At 42.6% G+C, this 21648-nt stretch overlaps 1 protein-coding gene across 1 annotated transcript in view; it reads left to right on the top strand.

Moving 5' to 3' along the window:
- LAMB4 (laminin subunit beta 4) overlaps positions 1 to 21648 on the top strand; it is a 98998-nt gene that overhangs the window by 26707 nt on the left and 50643 nt on the right. The window contains exons 11-16 of the mRNA XM_054494253.2: positions 1287 to 1396; positions 4188 to 4267; positions 4829 to 4979; positions 16830 to 17013; positions 18303 to 18420; positions 19549 to 19669. Of these exons, the coding sequence (XP_054350228.1) occupies positions 1287 to 1396; positions 4188 to 4267; positions 4829 to 4979; positions 16830 to 17013; positions 18303 to 18420; positions 19549 to 19669 (764 nt within the window). The remainder of the gene's footprint in view (positions 1 to 1286; positions 1397 to 4187; positions 4268 to 4828; positions 4980 to 16829; positions 17014 to 18302; positions 18421 to 19548; positions 19670 to 21648) is intronic.

The following is a 21648-nucleotide window of genomic DNA, read 5'->3' as shown; positions in this document are numbered from 1 at the left end:
ATTCACCCTGTAAACAATTCAATAATTTTTAGTATATTGGAAGCTGTGTAATCATCACCACAATCAATTTTATAACATTTTCGTCCCCCCACAAAAGAAACCCCTCTTCTACATATATACCCAAAATAATTGAAAGCAGAGCTTTGAAGGGATATTTGTATTTCCATGTTCATAGCAACACTAGCCAAAAGGTGGAAGTAACCCAAGTATCCACTGATGGGTGAGTGGATAAACAAAATGTGGTATTTACATACAATGGAACCTTATTCTTCCTTAAAAAGGAAAAAAATTCTGACACATCCATCAACATGGATGATCCTTAAGAACATTATGCAAAGTAAAAGAAGGCAGTCACAAAAAGACAAAGACTATATAATTCCACTTATATGAGGTACCCAGAGTAGTCAAAATCAGACAGAAAGCAGCATGGTGGTTGCTACAGATTAGAGGGGAGAAGGAGTGGGGAGTTATTATATAAAGGGCATAGGGTTTCAGTTTTGTAGGATGAAAAGTGTTCTGGAGTTGGTTTATGCAACGATGTTAATGTACTTAACACAATTGAACTGCCTGCTTAAAATGGTTAAGATGGTACAGTTAGTAATGTTTTCAAGTTTTATCCATATTGCAGATTACATCAGTCTTTATTTTTTATTGCTGAATAACATAACTATTGTACAGAGGTGCCACTTTTATTTATCCATTCATTAGTCAATGAGACATTTGGGTTATTTCCATGAACATTGGTATTTGCTGCAAGTGTATTCCTTGCTCTGGTAGCATGTCTTCTTAGCCTTTGCAACATATGCAGGGCTCAGAAATGTCTACCAGTAGAGGAGAAGAAGGAGGGGGGAATTAAGAGAAAAGGTAACAAAGTACTAAAGGAGAGAAGAGAGAGCGGGATTCCAGATGCATCTGCCAGAGAAGGAGCCATCAGTAATAACCATGACTCCCAGAAACTCCTGCCTCTGAGTCACCAGCCTTGTCAGCATCACTTAGGGTTACTGTGCCAGTACTGCAGCATGTACAACTAGCTACACCTACTTGTCTCCTCCTCCTAATTGCCATCCAGTAAAACTACATAAGGCTCTGGAAGTGTCTGACACAGGATTTCCTCTGTGAGGTTATATGCAATACAATAATCACACAGCCAGGCACACGATAAACCTGGCAGGGCAGGCTTCTCTGTGTTCTTGCGGTTATGCTTCTTGCTTTGTGTGAGCTATTAAGTATACTCGCTAGAGCGGAGGAATTAAGAATGAGAATAATTGTGTATGCTGTGCTTTCAGCCTGCGACTGTAACCCCCTTGGGAGTCTGCCATTCTTGACCTGTGATGTGGATACAGGCCAATGCTTGTGCCTGTCATATGTCACCAGAGCACACTGCGAAGAATGCACTGTATGTATTTGCCTATAGTTTCCCTTTTATATAGTGATGTAGATTTCTATTGCCATTGCCTAGGTGAGACTTGGTTTTGCTAATCTCTTTCTTGTCCTATTGTGTTTTAATACTCCAGTGGTATGAGTATTTACACTACAGAAATCAGCAAACACTATCAGCCTCCCCTCACCCCTGCATTGAGCTGCCTGTTAAACATTTACCAGCATACCACTGGACTGGACTAAACCGACCCAGGCACAGATGTGATTAGGTTTATCCACTGTTTTCCTGAAAATGCCAAGCGGTAGAATAGAAGAACATTTATCTGCCCATGTTTTGGACCACCAGAACTTTCTTCTGTCCCTTGTACAGAATCCCCTTATCATCCCTACCACTCCCTTCCTAAAAATGTTTTGGATAAGGTCTTATAAAAAAACAAACTTAGGTTTAATGTATTTTAGATTCCTGTGGGAAATAAACTCTTGGATTTTTCACAGACTCTACTAAACATACAAGCATGTATCATCTAAAATTAGTAAAATAAAACATATTCACTCTATAAGAAATGCATGATGCAATTGGGGAGTTCAAACCCAACTTTTTCTTTGTTCTCCAATCTTGGCAGCTCACCATGACATTTTGAAAGAAAAAAAAAAAAACAAAATCTTAACCTAATAAAAGAACAGTGACCTCGATGTGTCTGAAGAAATGTAGCTGATGAATAAGAAACATATGCCTATGAGGACACGGTTTTGTGCTCATATTTTAAGTCATTTTACTGAAAACAGGATGGGGCAGAGAGGGTGGGGGAAAGAAGCAAGGAAGGAAATATGAAGAAAGGATTCTGGAAGGCAAGTCAAAAATCTGAAAATTGTACCTTAAAGAGAAAGGTCAGCCATGCCAATCTCCATGACCATAAGTGTGTAACACAAAAAAAGGAGCACAGTTGGTTACAGGATCAACAAATCCTGAAATTATGTGATCGACCAAATCATGTAATTCCAGACAAAGCTTAGGCTCAGGCTGACTTTTTTCACTGGCTGGTTAACTGCTACGTGTGCAGTACAGACTCACTTTTGCTTGCAGGGCAAGCAAGCAAAATAACTGAACAGGGACACCCCATGGAGGAACTGTCCATCGTGGCTGAGCCCATGAACCCACTAGGTTCTCCATATCCACATCTCTCTGCTGGTGCCCTGGATCTGCCCTGAGGTGGCCAGCATGGCAGCATTCCCTGTCCTAGAGGAAGTTTTCACAACCACATCCTGTGGGAAGCAGTTCCTATCACATCATTTTTTTTTTCTTAAACTGAAGTTTTGGTTTGGGGAAAAACATCAAGTCCTTTGTCGCATTGTGTCCAAAGACATCAATATTTAATATCTAAAAGACATCTTTTTGAGTAAAATCATGCATAAAATTATACCAAGATACAAAAAATATGGATGCCTAACAAGACCATTTCCAAAGAGAATTTCATACCTACTAAAATTTAAGTTTTATCAGAGCATGTTCAATTGAGATTTGTGGGAGGAGAATTTTTTTTAGCATTTTGTACTAAATATTATAACACTTAGAAAATAGTTATTTGTATCTCACCAGCTGTTTATTTTGAACAACGGTCAAGATGTTGCAATGATGGAAAAAGTCTGGAACAATGGAGTTGACTCTCTCACATGGATTCACGTTATTACGCCAGAACAACTGATTGATAAACAAATGCCTATGCTAAAGTGTGATATTCATGTAATATCTCAAAATTAGCTTGAATGATTTCTCTGCCTTCAAGTATTTCAGTATTGTATGGGTAAAATTCCCAGGGATTGTTGTGGTAAGGGAACCTATCAGTTTTTTTAAAAGCAGTTACACGGCCGAGCCTGGTGGCTCATGCCTGTAATCCCAGCACTTTGGGAGGCCGAGGCAGATGGATCACGAGGTCAGGAGTTCAAGACCAGCCTGGCTAACATGGTAAAACCCTGTCTCTACTAAAAATACAAAAATCAGCCCAGCCTGGTGGCAGGTGCCTGTAATCCCAGCTACTCAGGAGGCTGAGGCAGGAGAATTGCTTCCACCTGGGAGGCGGAGGTTGGCTGAGATCGTACCACTGCACTCCAGTGTGGGCAAAAGGACAAGACTCCGTCTGTGGGATGGGAGAAATAAAGGCAGTTACACATAGGCTAGTAGAAGAACTTCTATTCCGATAGGACTTATATAACCCAGCTTGAGCATAAACTGATGATGTTAGAGGAATTGTAAGGCTCCCATTGCTTTTCCACTTGACACATTACATGGACAACCTTCCTGTCCCCTTCATTTTATAAAATTTTTTTGAGATGGAGTCTCACTCTGTCACCCAGGCTGGAGTGCAGTGGCACCATCTCAGCTCACTGCGGCCTCCACCTCCCAGGTTCAAACGATTCTCCTGCCTCAGCCTCCCAAGTAGCTGGGACTACAGGCATGTACCACACCCAGGCAATTTTTGTATTTTTAGTAGAGATGGGGTTTCGCCATGGTTGGCCAGGCTGGTCTCAGACTCCTGACCTCAAGTGATCCACCCACCTCGGCCTCCCAAAATGCTGGGATTACAGGCAGGAGCCACCGCACCCAGCCCTGTCCTTTTACTTCAAATCCTGGAGTTGGGAGATGGGTCCATGGAAGATCATTAGCCAAGCGCATAGGCCAGGAAGGCTTCTCTGGTGCAGGCTGTTTGGCTATTTGATGTGTGGCAATTGCATTGTAGTGATTTCAATATTGCACTTCAGAGCAACAGCATCTTCATAGCTGGAATCAGCTGAGCCTTTTTTCTCTGTAGGTTGGATACTGGGGCCTGGGAAATCATCTCCATGGGTGTTCTCCCTGTGACTGTGATATTGGAGGTGCTTATTCTAACGTGTAAGTCAAATGAGTAAGTTTTATAGCAATATTCCTTATTTAAACATAAAAGCACATTTTATTCTGATATGCTCATAGTCAGGTGAAAAATTTCATTCCATGACAAGCAATGATCTTGAGACATTAACTACAGCCCATTGATTTCTTTCACTTCAAATATTTCCAAGGGTGAGGTAAACAATCCTTCTGCTGGGTATCCCACCACAGGCTGGTGGCATGGGTGCTTGAATACGTGTGACCTGCCTAAAACGCCAGCTTTTTGCCATGTTGTAAAGAGAGATCCTAATGCCCCCTTTTTGCCAGATTTTAGAGCAGAACCTGGCGGTGGGGGTCGGGGGCAGGGGGTGGGGAAAGTGGCCACCTGGGCTCCATGGCCCTGGATTCACTATTCAAGACCAGTTATGTTAAACCCATGGCCTTTCTGCATCTGCCCACAGGACTATTGATTGACTGATTCTAAGGATTGCTCCAAACTCAGGGAGCATTAGCCCAGCACCCCTACACCTTCATTTTACACTCACCTACTTTGCATTTTTTCATGATGAATTGCTTTTTCCTCAGGTGCTCACCCAAGAATGGGCAATGTGAATGCCGCCCACATGTCACTGGCCGTAGCTGCTCTGAACCAGCCCCTGGCTACTTCTTTGCTCCTTTGAATTTCTATCTCTATGAGGCAGAGGAAGCCACACCACTCCAAGGACTGGCACCTTTGGTTCGTATTTCATTTACTTTCCCTACAGACTGTGTTTGAATGATACATCAGTAAACACACACAGCGCATACTTGAGATCGTGGTTAAGATACCTAGAAAAGAATGCTTTTGCCCAAAGATGCAGATCAGAGTTTATTATAACCTGCAAATGCAGATTATATAAACTCTTGAGAGCAGAGTCTCTGTTTAATTCATCTTTGTATCCGAGGTCTACCACAGGATCTGGCCCATAAATGTGAATGGATCAAATTATGATGAAACAGACTTTACTTTTGCTGTTGCAAGGTATACCCATTAGACAAAATGTGTTTATTGAGCATCTACTTCTCCATCTCCCCATGATACTATAAACTATAAAAGGGTGAGGTGGGTGTGTATAGCATTCATCATTGTTGCACTAGCGCCTAGCACAGTGCCTGACACACTGTAGGAACTTTATCTGCTAATAAATGTATGATGAAGGTATAGAAGGTTCTCAAGAGTGTGACTCCAGATAGGAATAGGAATATGACAAAGAAAGGGTAATTCAAGGTGAAAGTCTTTAAGGAGAGAAAGCATGTGAAAGTTGATCCCAAAGACAGGATTTGGATAGATAAAGAAAACAAGGGGGACTAATTCTAGGTTCCAGGAACCGAGTCATTCCTGGAATCTCTTCCTTATCTGTAAGGACAGATGGGGAAGGATGAAAATGCCCCTTAGGAGGCTTGGAATTTGCTCTTTTACTGACTAGAATCAAGACCATAGCAGGAGATTTTCGTTGTCCCTACTGAGATGTAACAACTGCAGCAGGTGGAATCCAAATGAAACAATCCCTTGTCTGGATTCTTCTTCGTGGTCTTGAATATTGCATCTTTATGATGGTGACTGAAAAAACAATTTTAGAAAGAAGTATGGGTATTTCTGTTTAGGTCATAACTAGGTCTCACTTTTTAGATAGGAAAACGGAATAAACATAATTATCTAAAATAGATGGATGTAGCACCCCCAACACGGCACATACTGAACAAATGTTTATCCTATTACCAATTAAATAGAATAATATCAAATATGCCAATACAGCTCTGAGCCAGGGGTTGTAGGTAAAGCATCTGAAACAATGCCGATTTCATTTGTGAGGGGGGTTATATCATGCATGATATGAACCCTTACCACTCCCTCCGTGGCTTAAGGAAAAATATCCAGGACATGGAACAGGTTTAAAGGGCAGGTAAAATTTTCTTAACAAGTTAGAAAGTAATACCTATGACAAAAGAAAAAGCATTCAAGGTGGGATTGATATTAAGAGTTTAAAGGGCAATAATGTGAATAATTTTCTTTCTCTGCTGAGGGTATGATCTTTAATTGTAGTAGAAAAGATTTAAGTTGGTTAACATTTAATTATTTGCACATTCATTAACAAAATTTTATGGTATGCTTGCTATGCTGTTACTGTTGCTGTATTATTAATATTCCATGTATTTAATGTGCTATGCTTTGCCCTTTACATACATTATCTCATTTAACACTCCAAATAACCTATTATCCCTAATTCCCAGATGAGGAAAAAACATTAGAGAGGTTAGGTAAGTCACTCAAAGTCATACATCTAGTAGATAGTGGGGTTGGGGGAGACTGGATTGAAACCCAGGTGCGTCTGGTTTCAAAACTCTTACTCTTGGCCAGGCACAGTAGCTCACATCTATAACCCAGCACTTTGGGAGGCCAAGGCAGGAGGATCACTTGAGTCGAGGAGTTTAAGACCACCCTGGACAACATAGTGAGATCCCATATCAACAAAAACAATGACAATAAAATAGTTGGGTATGGTGGCACATGCCTATAATCCCAGCTACTCAGGAAGCTGAGGTAGAAGGATAGTTTGGGCCTGGGAGGTTGAGGCTGCAGTGAGCTGTGGTCGTACGACTGCACTCTAGCCTGGGCAACAGAGCAAGACCATGTCTCAAAAAAACAAACACAACTCTTCCTCTTAACCCGTTAAGATGTTGTATAACGTGCACACAAAGCTGAGCTCCAGGCTAAGGATAGTATAGATAAGGATTAGTTAGGGTCACTGGCTCCAGGAGTTTTTACTACAGCTAACACATTTACATAGATAGCTTAGGATGGGCCAGTGACAAATGATAAGGAGAATCAGTAAGTATATTAGGATTTCTAAGCCATGAGTGAGACTTTATGAGAAGACAGTCTAGCCAGAACAAGTTATAAATAACAGTTCAGAGGAGAACCAAGGCAGGTATAGTCACAGGTACAGCAGGGAGTGTAAATAGAGAAGAGCTATTGTAAAATAAAATTATAGTCTCCTGCTAAGGAGGCTAAACTTTATTTTTTGTGCATTGAGAACTCATTGAAGCCTTCTGTCATGCTGGGCCCCTATTGACCTCAATAGATACTGCACCATGTTCAAAGAGACCGAAGAAGACACCCAGAGCCAGCGAATGAGACATAGGGATGATTGAGGGAACTTACATACAGGGGGTCCATTGGCAGCAGGCTAGACAGGAGCACTGCTATTAAAGAAAGTGTAGTTTATATAGCATTTTCACCTAGTACCCTCCCCCTAGCAACCTCTTCCATGCAACCTTCATTTAACCCAAAACAAAGGGCCTCAAACCCCTGTATGGCCTGTATTCCACAGGATGGGCCAGAGGTTCAGATGTTCCTCAGAGATAAGGAATGAATCTCCAGGTTGGCTACTCCCAGATTCCTTAGCTGGGAACTCTAAACACACATTCCTTTTAGACCATAGGGTCATTCTCAGGGTATGCTTAAATTATTGCTGTCAGATGTGTTCACCGTACACCTTCTGTGCAAGAGAATAATGTGACGGAGGCCATCCTCAGTGTTCTTACAAACTTAATCTAACAGAAGTGAAGCCCATTTCTGGACAGACTGCACTAGTCCAGACAGGAACAAATAAGGACCTAAGTTAAGAGGTAACAGAGAGAAGAGAAAGGTTGGAGATGAAACTATGAATATGAATAAAAGCAAACCCAACTGCATCTTATGAAGAATTGTTTCAACATTCTAACTGCAGAACTAAGAAGAATTACAATTAACTTTCTCCATGGCTCACTGGTGGAATAATCTGAACCTCTTGGTCCATGGTATAATTAATACTTCTGATGGGTACTTAAACTGTCATTTCTTTTTAAGACGTTAGGCCAGGCGTGGTAGCTCATGCCTGTAATCCCAGCACTTTGAGAGGCTGAGGCGAGCAGGTCACCTGAGGTCAGGAGTTTGAGACTAGCCTGGCCAACCATGGCAAAACCCCGTCTCTACTAAAAATACAAAAATTAGCTGGGCGTGGTGGCACACGCCTGTAGTCCCAGCTACTCGGGAGGCTGAGACACAAGAATCACTTGAACCCAGGAGGCAGAGGTTGCAGTGAGCTGAGATCATGCTATTGCACTCCAGCCTGGGTGACAGAGGGAGACTCTGTCTCCCAAAAAAAAAAAAAAAAAAAAAAGGTTTTAGCAACAGCTTTGCCTGGAATGTGATGTGTATTTCCAGCAACAAGGAAGTGATTTCCTAATTGACAAAGAAAAGATAATACTGAAGAGACATCAGAAGCAAAGCTTACATGCTGATGAGCAGAGTGAGGTAAACCATTTATGAATGGCCACAGTCACATGCCGTAAATGAATGATATGGTAATGAATGCACTTACAACTGTGCTTGGTCCATGCATGTACTCAGTTAGTAAAAGCTCTTATTACCCTCATGAATAGAAATGGAGGAAAGGAAAAACCAAGCCCAAAGAAATCAGAGCCTCTGGGGAAAAACATCAATAGCTTTATTTCTTTGCAAAACAAATAATTTCTAGAAATCTGGGTTCTGAAGGGTTAGACAGTTGGACGCTGTGAATTCACAATTTCTTGTCATTTTAGTAAGGAGAGGTAAAGTGCTGAGGAGTGGCTCTCCTCTTACATGGAGAAGGAAAGACACACTGATGGCCCCTGGGTTGGTGCTGTATCTGTGCCTCAGACTTTGAGACAGTTGCAGTTGGTCAGTGCTGGTATCAGTGGCAGAATGATGCCACTTCCTCACGGCCCAGCCTCCCATGGCTATAGAAGCTCCAAAGAGTCCAGAAGACCTTGTAGCCATCCCTTGTTATTCACGTAGGCTTGTTTTTAGGTTGGTTCATTCCTTCATTTATTAGCTTTACTGAGATTATTACTGAGCCTTCCTGTGTGCATATGCACAAATGGGTATGTTGGAGAAGCAAATGAAAGCAGACGTTGGCTGTCTTGTTCCCAAACCCAGTACCTCTTACACATAAGAGACCTTCTCAAGTGAATAAAATGGCTGAATGAAAGAAAACAGAAACACTTAAACATGGAGACTGCCCTCATTGTAGTGGGAAGGAGCCGTGGACACAAATGGCTAATGTGTGGTGGGGTGGGCTAAGGGTCATGAAACAGCTGCATGTAACATGATATGGACTTCAGATTATGGAGAAATACCCCAGCTGAGAAGTTCAGAGAAGGCTTCGTGGGCATTGCTCCCCCTACCAGGATCATGTGCGCCAGTCATGGGGACTTGCTTTCTCCTACTTGTTTCTATTCCTATGCTACAGCCCCATGAGGCCTTCTCTGACTTCTAGGCTAGAAGTGGCTCTCCTCAATCTGAAGTCCACCTGAGTCGCTACTCCCCTCCCCTAATTCCCTCAGTGATCCTCAATTTTTACTGTGCATGTTACCTAGGGAGTTTATTTAAAATCCAGATTCCAGGTCTGACCTGGGGAGATACCACATCCAGGAATCTGAGGCTGGCCAAGAAACCTGCATGTTTGCCATGTGCCCCAAGGTGATTCTAATATGGGTGGTTCATGACAGCACTCTGAGAAACCCTGCTTTAAGCATCCACAACATACTCCTCTCTTTGAAATGACCACATCTGTGTTATTGATTGGGGAAACTTCTTCTCATCCCTTAAAGCCCAACTCAGATTTTTCTCTGACAGTTCCTACCCTGACATCTGGACATAATTGTTTTCATCTCTGGGGTTCCATAGAGCCATAATTTTTCAAATTGTAGGCCATGCCAATTAATAAGTAGGCCATGGGACCAGTTTAGTGGGTCAGTTTAGTACAAGAGAAGAATACAAAATAGTCATATTTTTGTGAAATTTTTTTCAGTTTTATATAAATGTGTGTATGTGTGCATGTGTACAGTGTCACTGTCTTAGGTTGGGTTCCTGGAAGCAGATGACAACAGGGATTCAGGTGCATGTGTTTTATTGTGGGAACGTATGTCAAGAAAAACCTATAATGGAGTGAGGGAAGTAGGCTAGGAAATGAGAAAGGGGGAGGCAGGTATGGGGTCAAGGGTCAAGTTTAGCTTTGGGTCTCATCCCCCAGGGAAGCTCTGAAGCATAAATTACACCACAGAGTTGTCACCCACTGAGGCACAGGGCTGGCCTGTTGCATTCCTGCATTAGTCAGTCATTGGTGCTGGACTGCCAGGGCAGACGCAGGTAACCTTCCAGGTGAGGTGGCTCCCATCAACCAAGAGCAAGGCCCAAGAGAAGGGGTCAGGAGCCATAGCAGCAACAGTCCCAGGAGCTGGCAGCTGCATGCACTAACCCAGTAAAGGGGATCTGGCAGCAGAACAACAGCACCTACAACACCTACTCATTGCATGCTTGGACCCACCTGCAGGGCCCAGCGCAAAATAAAAATGCAGGGCTGGGCGCAGTGGCTCACGCCTGTAATCCCAGTACTTTGGGAGGCCAAGACGGGCGGATCATGAGGTCAAGAGATCGAGACCATCCTGGCTAACACGGTGAAACCCCGTCTCTACTAAAAATACAAAAAATTAGCCAGGTGTGGTGGGCGCCTGTAGTCCCAGCTACTTGGGAGGCTGAGGCAGGAGAATGGTGTGAACCCGGGAGGCGGAGCTTGCAGTGAGCCAAGATTACGCCACTGCACTCCAGCCTGGGCGACAGAGCTAGACTCCATCTCAAAAAAAAATACATAAAAATAAAAAAATAAAAATGCAGAGCTTGTGTTCTAAAATCAGAAGGAAACACAGGGCCATTGAAAGTACTAAAATATAAAGCTTTATACTTTCTTTCATGGTCTTTCTCTCAGTTTGTCAGAGCATTTTGTTATTTGCTGTTCAATGTCATTCTATGTAAAGATTTATTAAAATTTAAAATTATTAGTATGAATTGTACCATTCATCTTTGCAGAGTGCAGTGCCAATTTTAACTGCAAACATAAGAACGTTTCAACTCACACATGGAATCACTGAAATTACAAAATTTGTATTCATATTCACATTGTCATTTTGTAGTCATATATACATATGTATTTCATTCTTAACAGTACTGTGAGAACACTGCACAAAACTAAGTCAACTGTTTTCATTTCACTTCCTGCTATGTGTTCAACCAGCACTCTACCTTCAGCATACTGATGAGTAAGGAAGGACTGAAAGGAAATGAAACTGTGGGTTGTCCTGACTTTCTCTTTCCTTCTAGTCATCCTTTTCAGTGGAAGTAGTTGGCTAATGCAGGGAAGTCACATGAATAAGAAAATATATGGGGCCTGGCATGGTGGCTCACACTTGTGATCCCAGCACTTTGGGAGGCTGAGATGGGAGGATTACTTGAGCCCAGGAGTTTGAGACTAGACTAGATTTGAGACCCCATCTCTGCAAAAAAATAAAAAATTGGCTGGGTGTGATGATGTATGCTGGTGGTCCCAACTACTCAGTAGGCTGAGGTGGGAGGATAACTTGAGCCCAGGAGGTCAGGGCTGCAGAGAGCTGTGATTATGCCACTGCACACCAGCCTGGGTGACAGAGCAAAACCCTGTCTCAAAAAAAAAAAAAGGATTCCTTGGTTGTTTATGTTTCTTGGAATGCCTTTCTTTCTGCATTCAAAACAAGTCTGGTTCTAACAGAAAGCTCGGCTTCTCAGAGCTATCGGCACTCCTGCTAACTCGATCACGTTAGTAACACACTTACCTTGCACTCACTTTGAGTCTCACTGAACTCCCAGGCATAGTAGGTCCACCAGAATTCTGTGTTCATTGGCCGTGATGTGCACTATCTGCAAATGGGGCAACAAGGAAGCAGACACAAATGACGTGCATATCTCTTCTGCTCACGTGCATGCTCCACTGTCCCAAAAAACTTCACTTACAGAACAAGTTCAAAGAAATAAAATTATTAACTATATCAAGATGGTGACAGCAAAGCATCAAATCAAGCATAGGGGCTTTCTTTGGGGGGTTGGGGGGTGCTCCTAGGTAACCATGAAGCTGGCCCTGTCCATTTGCTTCTTACATTAAGTTCACTCCATGCAGGCACAGCTTCTCCAGGATTCTGATTAGTCATAATTCCTGAGGAAATTTACAAAATGACACTAGTGAGACAAACTACAGCCTCTGGCTGCTGCAGTTGGTACCAAGGCTATAACTGATACCATCTCCCTCCCTCCTCTCTACGCATTCTAGATTCCCCTTATCCTCAACTGGCACTTCTGAATGAGATGACTCACACTCTCATCCCTCATGGGCTGGAGCCCCTGCGTTGCATGCCTTATCAGACCACATGTATGGGAGCACTAAAGGTGCCCCAGTGGATCACGTCAGTGCCATACATATTCCTTGTGTCCCCATGATATAGCCACAGCCCTATAGTTATGGTAATTCCTTCTTGTGACTACTGGTCTGCTGGCATGAGGAGCCCAAGAGACCATGTAGCAGCCATAGCTTTAAGATTAGCAGAAGGAATTCTGTCCCCCTCCAAGAATCAAGACCTCTAGACCCACAGAGCCTAACGTTACAGTGACAAGAAGCCCAGATTCCCATGGTCACTGGGAGTGGTAGTGGGCATGGCTAATCCTACTTGGTTCTCCCAAGCCCATGTATTCTATCTGTTAGGGACACAGCATCAAATAAATGCCTTGATTTAAGGAGTACATAACTTCCCAAAGAACGCTGGCCCATCTCCTGGGGTTTCATTTCCAAGTTTGTGAAGCTAATGCTTCAGCTGCATCTTTAAGGGACCCCATTCCACTGCCATCTCAGGTCAGCATCTTCCAGGTAGTATGGTTTGTGTAAGAGCAGTGAATCCCAAAATCACATGACCACTGCTGAACTTGTTTTGCTGGAAAGTGGATCTATTGTGCAGAGGAGATATTATGTTTTCCCACCTTGGTGAATCAGCCCTCAGAAAAGGGTGCTGCCAAGGCCACAGAACGGCTGGTTCTCACTGTAGGAAGCCATGTAATATCAACTTGGGCCCAGGCACCCACTTCACTAGCCCTCGATGTAGGGGATTAATGTGGTATTTCATAGAATATATGGATGGTCCAGATCCTTTTGGGCTATATTGTGACAGAGAACAAGAGAATTAAAATAGGCCCGGAGCAAGACTGTGAACATACACTCTTGCCCTTCCCAAGTATTCTTCTCAGCACTCTCAGACTACAGAAGGAACCCACTTGCCCTTGTTGGAAAATAGAGCCCAACCATTCCACCCCACCACATTTGCAGACAATGTGGAAACATCAAAGGACTGACGATGTTCCTTTTTCCTTAAAAGTATGGAAGAGAAAACATTTTTGCATATCAATATCTACATAGCATTTTCCAGAGGCTGTATTAATCTGCTCTAGTAAAGACACTCCATCCAACCCAACAGCTGCAAGTGGGACTATACCACAGTTAAATTTGTGGTAATTGACTTCCATCTGCCAGTGATCCATCCAATGACTGCAGAAACAAGACTGGTGCTTTAAATGGGGATATGATGGGAACCACCACAAATTCATCCTTTAAGTCTTGAGAGTGGCACTCTTGAGGATGCCTCTGATTTGCAATAGTGTTTTTATGTACTGTCTTGGCTTGGGGGTGGGGCAGGGGGCTCATTTTACAGGATTTTACCTGGCTTTTCCTACTACAAGAGCTCTTACCCTACAGGTCAAAGAACCAGTGCCAACTGAAAAGCAGGTTCATTCCATTGTATATATTCAAGAATTGAAGAAAATTATCAATAGGTGGTTCTGTAAATCCAGTGAAGTCGCTATGAAAGGCACCTGAGCCAGCAGTCCATTTATTACCTGACCCACATATGTCCCTGTTCTAACAAGGGGACCATGGTGGCACTTTGGATACCTGTTTATCAGCATAAGCTTAGGTCCTGTATCCACTAATACTGAAAGATTATGGGTATGCCCCCTTCCCCAACAGACAGTTATCTTTGTAGAAGTAATTTACCTAGGCTGGTAATTCAGCCTCTTCTCTGAAGTTCTGCAACTGTATTTTTTTTTTTTTTTTTAAGACGGAGTCTCACTCTTTCACCCAGGCTGAAGCGCAGTGGTGCTATTTCAGCTCACTGCAAGCTCTGCCTCCCGGCTTCATGCCATTCTCCTGCCTCAGCCTCCCGAGTAGCTGGGACTACAGGTGCCTGCCACCATGCCTGGCTAATTTTTTGTATTTTTAGTAGAGACAAAGTTTCACTGTGTTAGCCAGGATGGTCTCGATCTCCTGACCTTGTGATCCACCCACCTCGGCCTCCCAAAGTCCTGGGACTACAGGCGTGAGCCACTGCATCCGGCTGAAGTTCTGCAACTCTTACAATTAATGCTTGTGAAGAATCTTCAGCTCTTCTTGCCCTCTAGTTTGAGGAGATGAGAGTCTCTTTAAACACGCCCCTAAGGAGGCCCTCTGATTCTCACACTTTGCTTTACATTGGTGATTGATTGTCCTTACCCTGTCATTTTCTCTCATCAAAGACATTCAGCAACAGCCACCCATTTCCACAGTTCTTACTGGAACATTAAAGGATGCAGATGCTTCCGGGATCTTGCAGTGCCAGAAATACTGCTCAAGTCAGTGCCTCCCCTTCCCTGCCTATATTCTGTCCCATTTCTCCACAGGTGACAGTTTTAGCAACTGTATCACTACATCATGCCAGGGATCATCAGTGCATGTCACCCACCACGGTCCTCACTGCCAGTCAAACAGTAAATTATCCACCTCCAGAACTGCATCTTAGGATCTACTTTTAGGTAAACTGGCATTAATTATGTCAAGTCAGGTGCCCTAGGAGAGCCTAAGATGGGATTCAACTGCAAGTGATTTATTAAGGAAATGTTCTTCAGGAATACTCTTAAGAGAGTGAAGGAGAAAAGATGGAGAAAAGGAAAGAGCAGAGCGAGACGTGGTCTCAGGTAAAACAAACCTTGAATTGATCCTCAGAGGAGCTCAGGGGCATACACTGGAGGCAAAGTTGTCCTGCCCTTTGAGACAACCTGGTCAGCCTTGTATCAGTCAGTCATTGGCTGTGAGCTCCCAGAGGTTGTGTGGGTGGTTAGGGAGGGAGATATGAAAGAGCAATCCTCCAGAGCAAGGGTCAACTGTGAGCTGTCAGAAGCCACACACACAGCAACTGGGGGATGGGTGCACCAAACAGCTGAAGGAGATCTGGGAGGGGCACCTACCGTGTCTACTGCAATTGCAAGGGTATTTTATTTTATTTTATTTTATCTTATTTGAGACAGAGTCTCGCCCTGTCACTCAGGCTGGAGTGCAGTGGCGCGATCTTGACTCACTGCAACCTCTGCCTCCCAGGTTCAAGCGACTCTCCTGTCTTAGCCTTCCGAGTAGCTGGGACTACAAGCGCACCCCACCACTCCCAGCTAATTTTTGTATTTTTAGTAGAGACGGGATTTCACCATGTTGGCCAGGCTGATCTCTGACTCGTGACCTCGTGATCCACCCGCCTAGGCCTCCCAAAGTGCTAGGATTACAGGCCTGAGCCACCGCACTCAGCCTTACAAGGGTTTTTTTTTTTTTTTTTTTTTAATGTTTGAAAAACATTGTATATGGATGACTTTACATATACCTCTGTCCGTTAAAACCCAATCTGACAGTACAATTTCTTATTTACATTTCTGCCTCAGATGTGAGATTCTAAACTCCTCTGTGGCAGAGGCTCTGTCCTATTTATTTTGCATTCCTAATTCAGGAGCTGGCACATAATTGTTACTAAACATTTATCAAATGAAGGGCAGTTTGGGGTAGATCACAGAGCAACTAGAACTCCAGGCTAAGTAACTTGGGCATTATTCTGTTGGCGGTTAGAAAGAGTTTGAGATGCTTGGTTGGCAGCAGTACATGATATATATTGGACCAGAGAGAGAGAAGAGAGCAGCACCAAGAGACTATTGCAGCAACACAGGCAAAAGTAACAAGAGGAGGAATTTGAGCGGAGGCTGTGAGTGTGGAGAGGCAGATGCAAAAAGTAATTAAAGAGGTTTTATCTACAGGGTCCAGATGGCCTCAGGCTGACATCCAGTATAGAGACCGTCAGGGATTCTAATTAATCATGTTAGGAGTTTTATACTTACATGCTCCCAAGCAGATAGAAGAAGAGCATTTCTCATTTTGCATGGAAGAAATATCTAGAAAATAAATCCATGTGGGTTTTCTCATTGTCGTGCCCAATTAGGCAAAATCCGTAAAGTGGGCGTGGGAATAGCCTCCATATTTTGGGAAGAACTCCGCAGTCATATCCAAGAAAACCCAAGGTTATCAATGTGGAATTTGCTCAGTTCATTAGCACAAGGGGTACTTAAAATTAAAGTCACTTCCCGGAACACTGCTTTCAAATCAATCATTCTATACAGTAACATATGTTCCAAAGCTGCAGTATTAGCACATTATTCTCAGCTGGATTCTGGACTGTATCCTGCTTAGCATAATTTATCTGTGACTCATATGAATCATATACACAGCAGAAAATACAGGGGGTGGTGCAGTGGGAGACTGGTTTTCTTGAACTCTTTCAGGCCTTGACTGTGGGCAAAGCTATTTACATTCCTCTCCCATTTTAGGGCTCGGAGACTTTTGGCCAGAGTCCTGCTGTTCACGTTGTTTTAGGAGAGCCAGTTCCTGGGAACCCGGTTACATGGACTGGACCTGGATTTGCCAGGGTTCTCCCTGGGGCTGGCTTGAGATTTGCTGTCAACAACATTCCCTTTCCTGTGGACTTCACCATTGCCATTCGCTATGAAACCCGGATATCCTTTAACTCTCCAACTTCGGTGGTGAAAAGCTGACAGAAATACATTCTTGAACTGTTTCCATTTCAGCCTTGCTAGAATAGGTTCATCAGAAAAGGATTTGTAAAAAGTGAACATCTGGGGAGCATTATAAACCCAAGGGTTTCCTAAAGATATTGAAGCAGCACAGTGAACCATATGCATGGCATGCATGCTGTATCCCATGGAGAGAAGCTACAGTTGGAGTTACAGATTTAAGGTGCCAGGTTTAAGGAAGTGGTGACTGTTTGTATAAGAAAAATAACCAAAATAACACAAATCCTGCCCTCCTGGTATTTTTCTTCTAAAAATTTAATAAACCAACACATGTGCAGAGATTCAGACTCACAGGTGATACAGCAGAGGCATTTGTTTGCATTTGCATCTTAACCTGCAACAAGACAAAGACAAAAAGCAAACTGCCCCTCTTGTTTCCCACTACTAGACCCCCTGATGCCCACCTTTTAAGAAATATCTGAAACAGAATAGAAGCCAAATTAGAAAAATAGTTGGTTTACACCAATAGTTCCTAACCTTCCTTTGGATCTGAAACCCACTGAACATCTACTTTGAAACATGTTCGATATGGCTGGAGGGGGGTGTGGTCTTAGAGGCTCCCAATCCCCACTAGGGACCACATTCTGGAGGCTCTCACAGTGCATCACATGCCCAGAGCAGCTGATCTGCTTTGAAATGTGTGATAGGACATAATTCTCTATTTCTTACTTACAAGCGAAAGCCAAGGAACTTCAATGAACTTTGGCTCAGTGAATATGATAAGAAAGCCATTAAAAATATATGTAGATTCATTTATCTGTAGAGAGAATATGGCCCTGACACCTTAAAAAAGCTTTTCCAAATTGTAAGCTTCAGAATAGAGCTAATTTTCATATCTCCCCAATATATAGATTCCTTTTGTAAAGGATTCCAAATTATTATTATTTGTTCTGTGATCCAGAGCCATGATGAATGAGTCAACTCCCCAGGAAATGGGGGTTGAGGATTAGGCTTGTCAGGAGAGTTATAGTTTTTCCAGGCTCATCAGCCCATGAGAAACAATGCTTTTTCTGCCTGGATCACAATTCAGGCATCAGAGAGTTGGGCCTGAGAGTGAACCTCTAAGACTCTTTCAACTCCAAAACTCTTTGCCAACTGGCCTAGGGGTTGCAAATTCAAGTCCATGCACTTTCCATTAGCTATATGTGTGTAAGTGCAAAACATTTTCCTGCTTCCTTGCAGTGACATGCCTTAATGTCATGCCTGTCTAGTCTGCAGCTGACTGGACTGTCCAGATCGTGGTGAACCCCCCTGGAGGGAGTGAGCACTGCATACCCAAGACTCCACAGTCAAAGCCTCAGTCTTTTGCCTTACCAGTGGCTACCAGGTATGTTTCAGACCTGTCCTCAAACATTGGAAGCTTCTTAGAATTTTGTTCACTTATCAGTAATTTGTTTCTGGGAACTAAGTGGGGAAAGAGGAAGACTGAAGAAAACTATAACATATATTAAGCACTTACTGTGTATTGCATTATGCATTACATTTAATATCACTTTTAATCTTCATAACAACTCAATACGGCAGGTTTTGTCTTCATCAGATGAAGAAGAAATTGAGAAGGAGAATACTTAAATGGCTTACCGAAAACTCATTGCTAACGTGTAGCAGAACCAGGATTCTAGCCAGGATATCCTGACTCTAAATATTGAATGTTCCTTTTCTGGTCCCCAGGTGGCTTTGAAATGTAAGAAAGCAAAATGCAGCAAGAATAAGAGTAAAACATTCAGCTTGATTACTCTCAATAGATGAGAGTCTTTGAGGTAAAAGACTGCTAATTTTGAGGCCGCTGATTTTGCCTCAACAGAAACTTGTGGCAAAATAATTTTTTTTTTTTGAGTTGGAGTCTCGCCCTGTTGCCCAGGCTAGAGTGCAATGGCACGATCTCTGCTCACTGCAACCTCTGCCTGCTGGGTTCAAGTGATTCTCCTGCCTCAGCCTCCTAAGTAGCTGGGATTACAGGAGCATTCCACCATGCCTGGCTAACTTTTTGTATCTTTATAGAGACAGAGTTTCACCATGTTGGCCAGGCTGGTCTCGAACTCGTGATCTGCCCACCTCGGCCTCCCAAAGTGCTGGGATTACAGGCATGAGCCACTGCGCCCTGCCGCAAAATAATTTTTTTTTGAGATTTTTTGAGATCCTGTTGATGTTAGCATGAGAGATGGGATGAGGACCTCTGTCCCATCCTTTCCCCAGAGCTGTCATGACAAACCATAGCCAATAGTTTCTCAGATTTTGCTACTTCACACAATCGTATGGAAGAGCCACAAAGGATCTGAATGTGACTTTACCATCCAACCAACCCACCTGTGCTGGTCTAGACCTACACTGGCCTCAGCCTCACGGTGGAGGTCACTGCCCAGTACAAGTGCAATGCTACCAAATACTATGGCCATTTAGCTAATATAATGGTACTTCTGTGGTCTGAATTTTTGCTTTATCTTTCTTAATACAGAATCATGCTGCTTCCCACACCCATCTGTTTAGAACCAGATGTACAATATTCCATAGATGTCTATTTTTCTCAGCCTTTGGAAGGAGAGTCCCACGCTCATTCACACGTCCTGGTGGACTCTGTAAGTATCACAGAGCTTTGTGGGTGCTTTCTTTGCTACTAAGCACCGTTATAACTACTTTTAGACTCGCTAGTGAAATATTTCTTTAAAAATGTAAATGTATTTGCTCAATTATAAAAGCCACCTAATAGCATCTGCAAATCTTATGTAACAGTATGTCCCAGTAATGGTTTGGAGTGTTTTACGTATTATTTAATCACAGAAACCCTGTGTGGTAGGTATACTTTCATAATTTTACAGATGATGGAACAGAGCTAGTGGTCTGTGACCCCGTGGCAGGGTCAGAGAGCTAGTGAGTGAGGAGTCCAGAATCAGAGCCACCCTGCCTGCTTCCACATCCCTGCCCTGAGCCACGACAGCACACTGGCGGTGTAGGAAATGTGGAGAAGAAATCCAACCACATTAATCAGTATCATTTTCTAAGTTCCCATTTTATACATCCTACACTTTTGTATCATTGAAATCAGAGTGCTTATACAATGTTGTAGGCCAATTTTTTTCACCTCACAGTTCATCATAAGCATTTTCTTATGGTATGTATGCAGTCTTCTTATCTTCAGAAACCATGCATCATACTTCCTGAGTGACTTCTTCCAGCGTCTTTCCCCCACAGAGTGGGGCGATTGGCATTCCTTCCAAACTTCTTACTCTGTGCAGTCCTTCAGACCCAGGCTTGTCCCTGGACAGAGTTGGGCATTGAGTAGATTTACTTAAGTTACTTATCTATTTTCCCTATTCCTGGTCATATAAGTTGCTTCTATTTTTTACTACTACGTATATTTGATACATGTTTGATCCATATGTATATTTGATGCATTTGAAATATACATATATTTGATATATATTACTACTATGTATATTTGATACATATTTTTAAAAATATTTTAAAGTATTTTCCTACTTTACCTAAGGTGTTATGGCTCTGAAATAATTTGTCAAAATATTTTCTGGAACATATTTTCCAATTAATTTTTTTTTCTTTTTTGAGACGGAATCTTCTCTGTAACCCAGGCTGCAGTGCAGTGGTACTATCTCGGCTCACTGTAACCTCCGCCTCCTGAGTGCAAGCAATTCTCCTGCTTCAGCCTCCCGAGTAGCTGGGATTATAGGCACCTGCCAACACACCTGGCTAATTTTTGTATTTTTAGTAGAGATGGGGTTTCACCACATTGGCCAGGCTGGTCTCAAACTCCTGACCTCAAGTGATCCACCTGCCTCAGCCTCCCAAAGTGCTGGGATTACAGGCGTGAGCCACAATGCCCAGCCTACCCAATTAATTTTTAAGATCATTAATGTGGTATGAAGGTACTAGTTTCATCCCACCTTCAACAGAATTGTATAGAATTGTGTGGGATTTTTAAAAAGTAATTTCATGGATAAAAATAAAATTTCTTTGTTAAAATTGCATTTTTGCATATTTGTGAGAATCTTCTAATATCATTACTTAATTGGCAAACTACAGCTCAACAAAGTGTTATTGGGCCACCGCCAGTCCCATTTGTTTCTATATTATCTATGGCTGCTTTCAAGCTAAAAGGCAGAGTTGAGTAGTTGCACAGAGACTTTATGGCCACATTTCATCTGGCAACCATAATCAAAGGTGTTATAAATCCTGTACCTAGAAAGCTCTGTAACAGTTCAGGTGAGAGGATCTACCTGGTAGATTCTACCGTATTATAGTAGGAATAAAGTAGAAAGTAGAAACAAACTTCTTCATTGGGAATTTTAAACTGTCATGATTTCCCTAACCATATAATCCATTTCTCCACTGAGGAACTTTAAATAGAACTGCACTCATTAACAAACATATGAGTTACAAAGGGAAGAAAATCAAATCTGATAGGTTTAATTTGAGGGGAAATGCCAAAAATTGGGAACCCAAGCAAATTAAAGAGAAAGGAAGAAACTAATGAAGTCCTAGATCACTAAGGGATATTACTGTTATTATAATAATCAGGAAACTCAAATTTATAAAACCC

This window comes from Pongo pygmaeus, chromosome 6 (assembly GCF_028885625.2).
Source record: "Pongo pygmaeus isolate AG05252 chromosome 6, NHGRI_mPonPyg2-v2.0_pri, whole genome shotgun sequence".
Taxonomy (NCBI): domain Eukaryota; kingdom Metazoa; phylum Chordata; class Mammalia; order Primates; family Hominidae; genus Pongo; species Pongo pygmaeus.
Note: the sequence above shows the minus strand (reverse complement) of the source record. Positions and strands in the feature narration are given on the sequence as shown.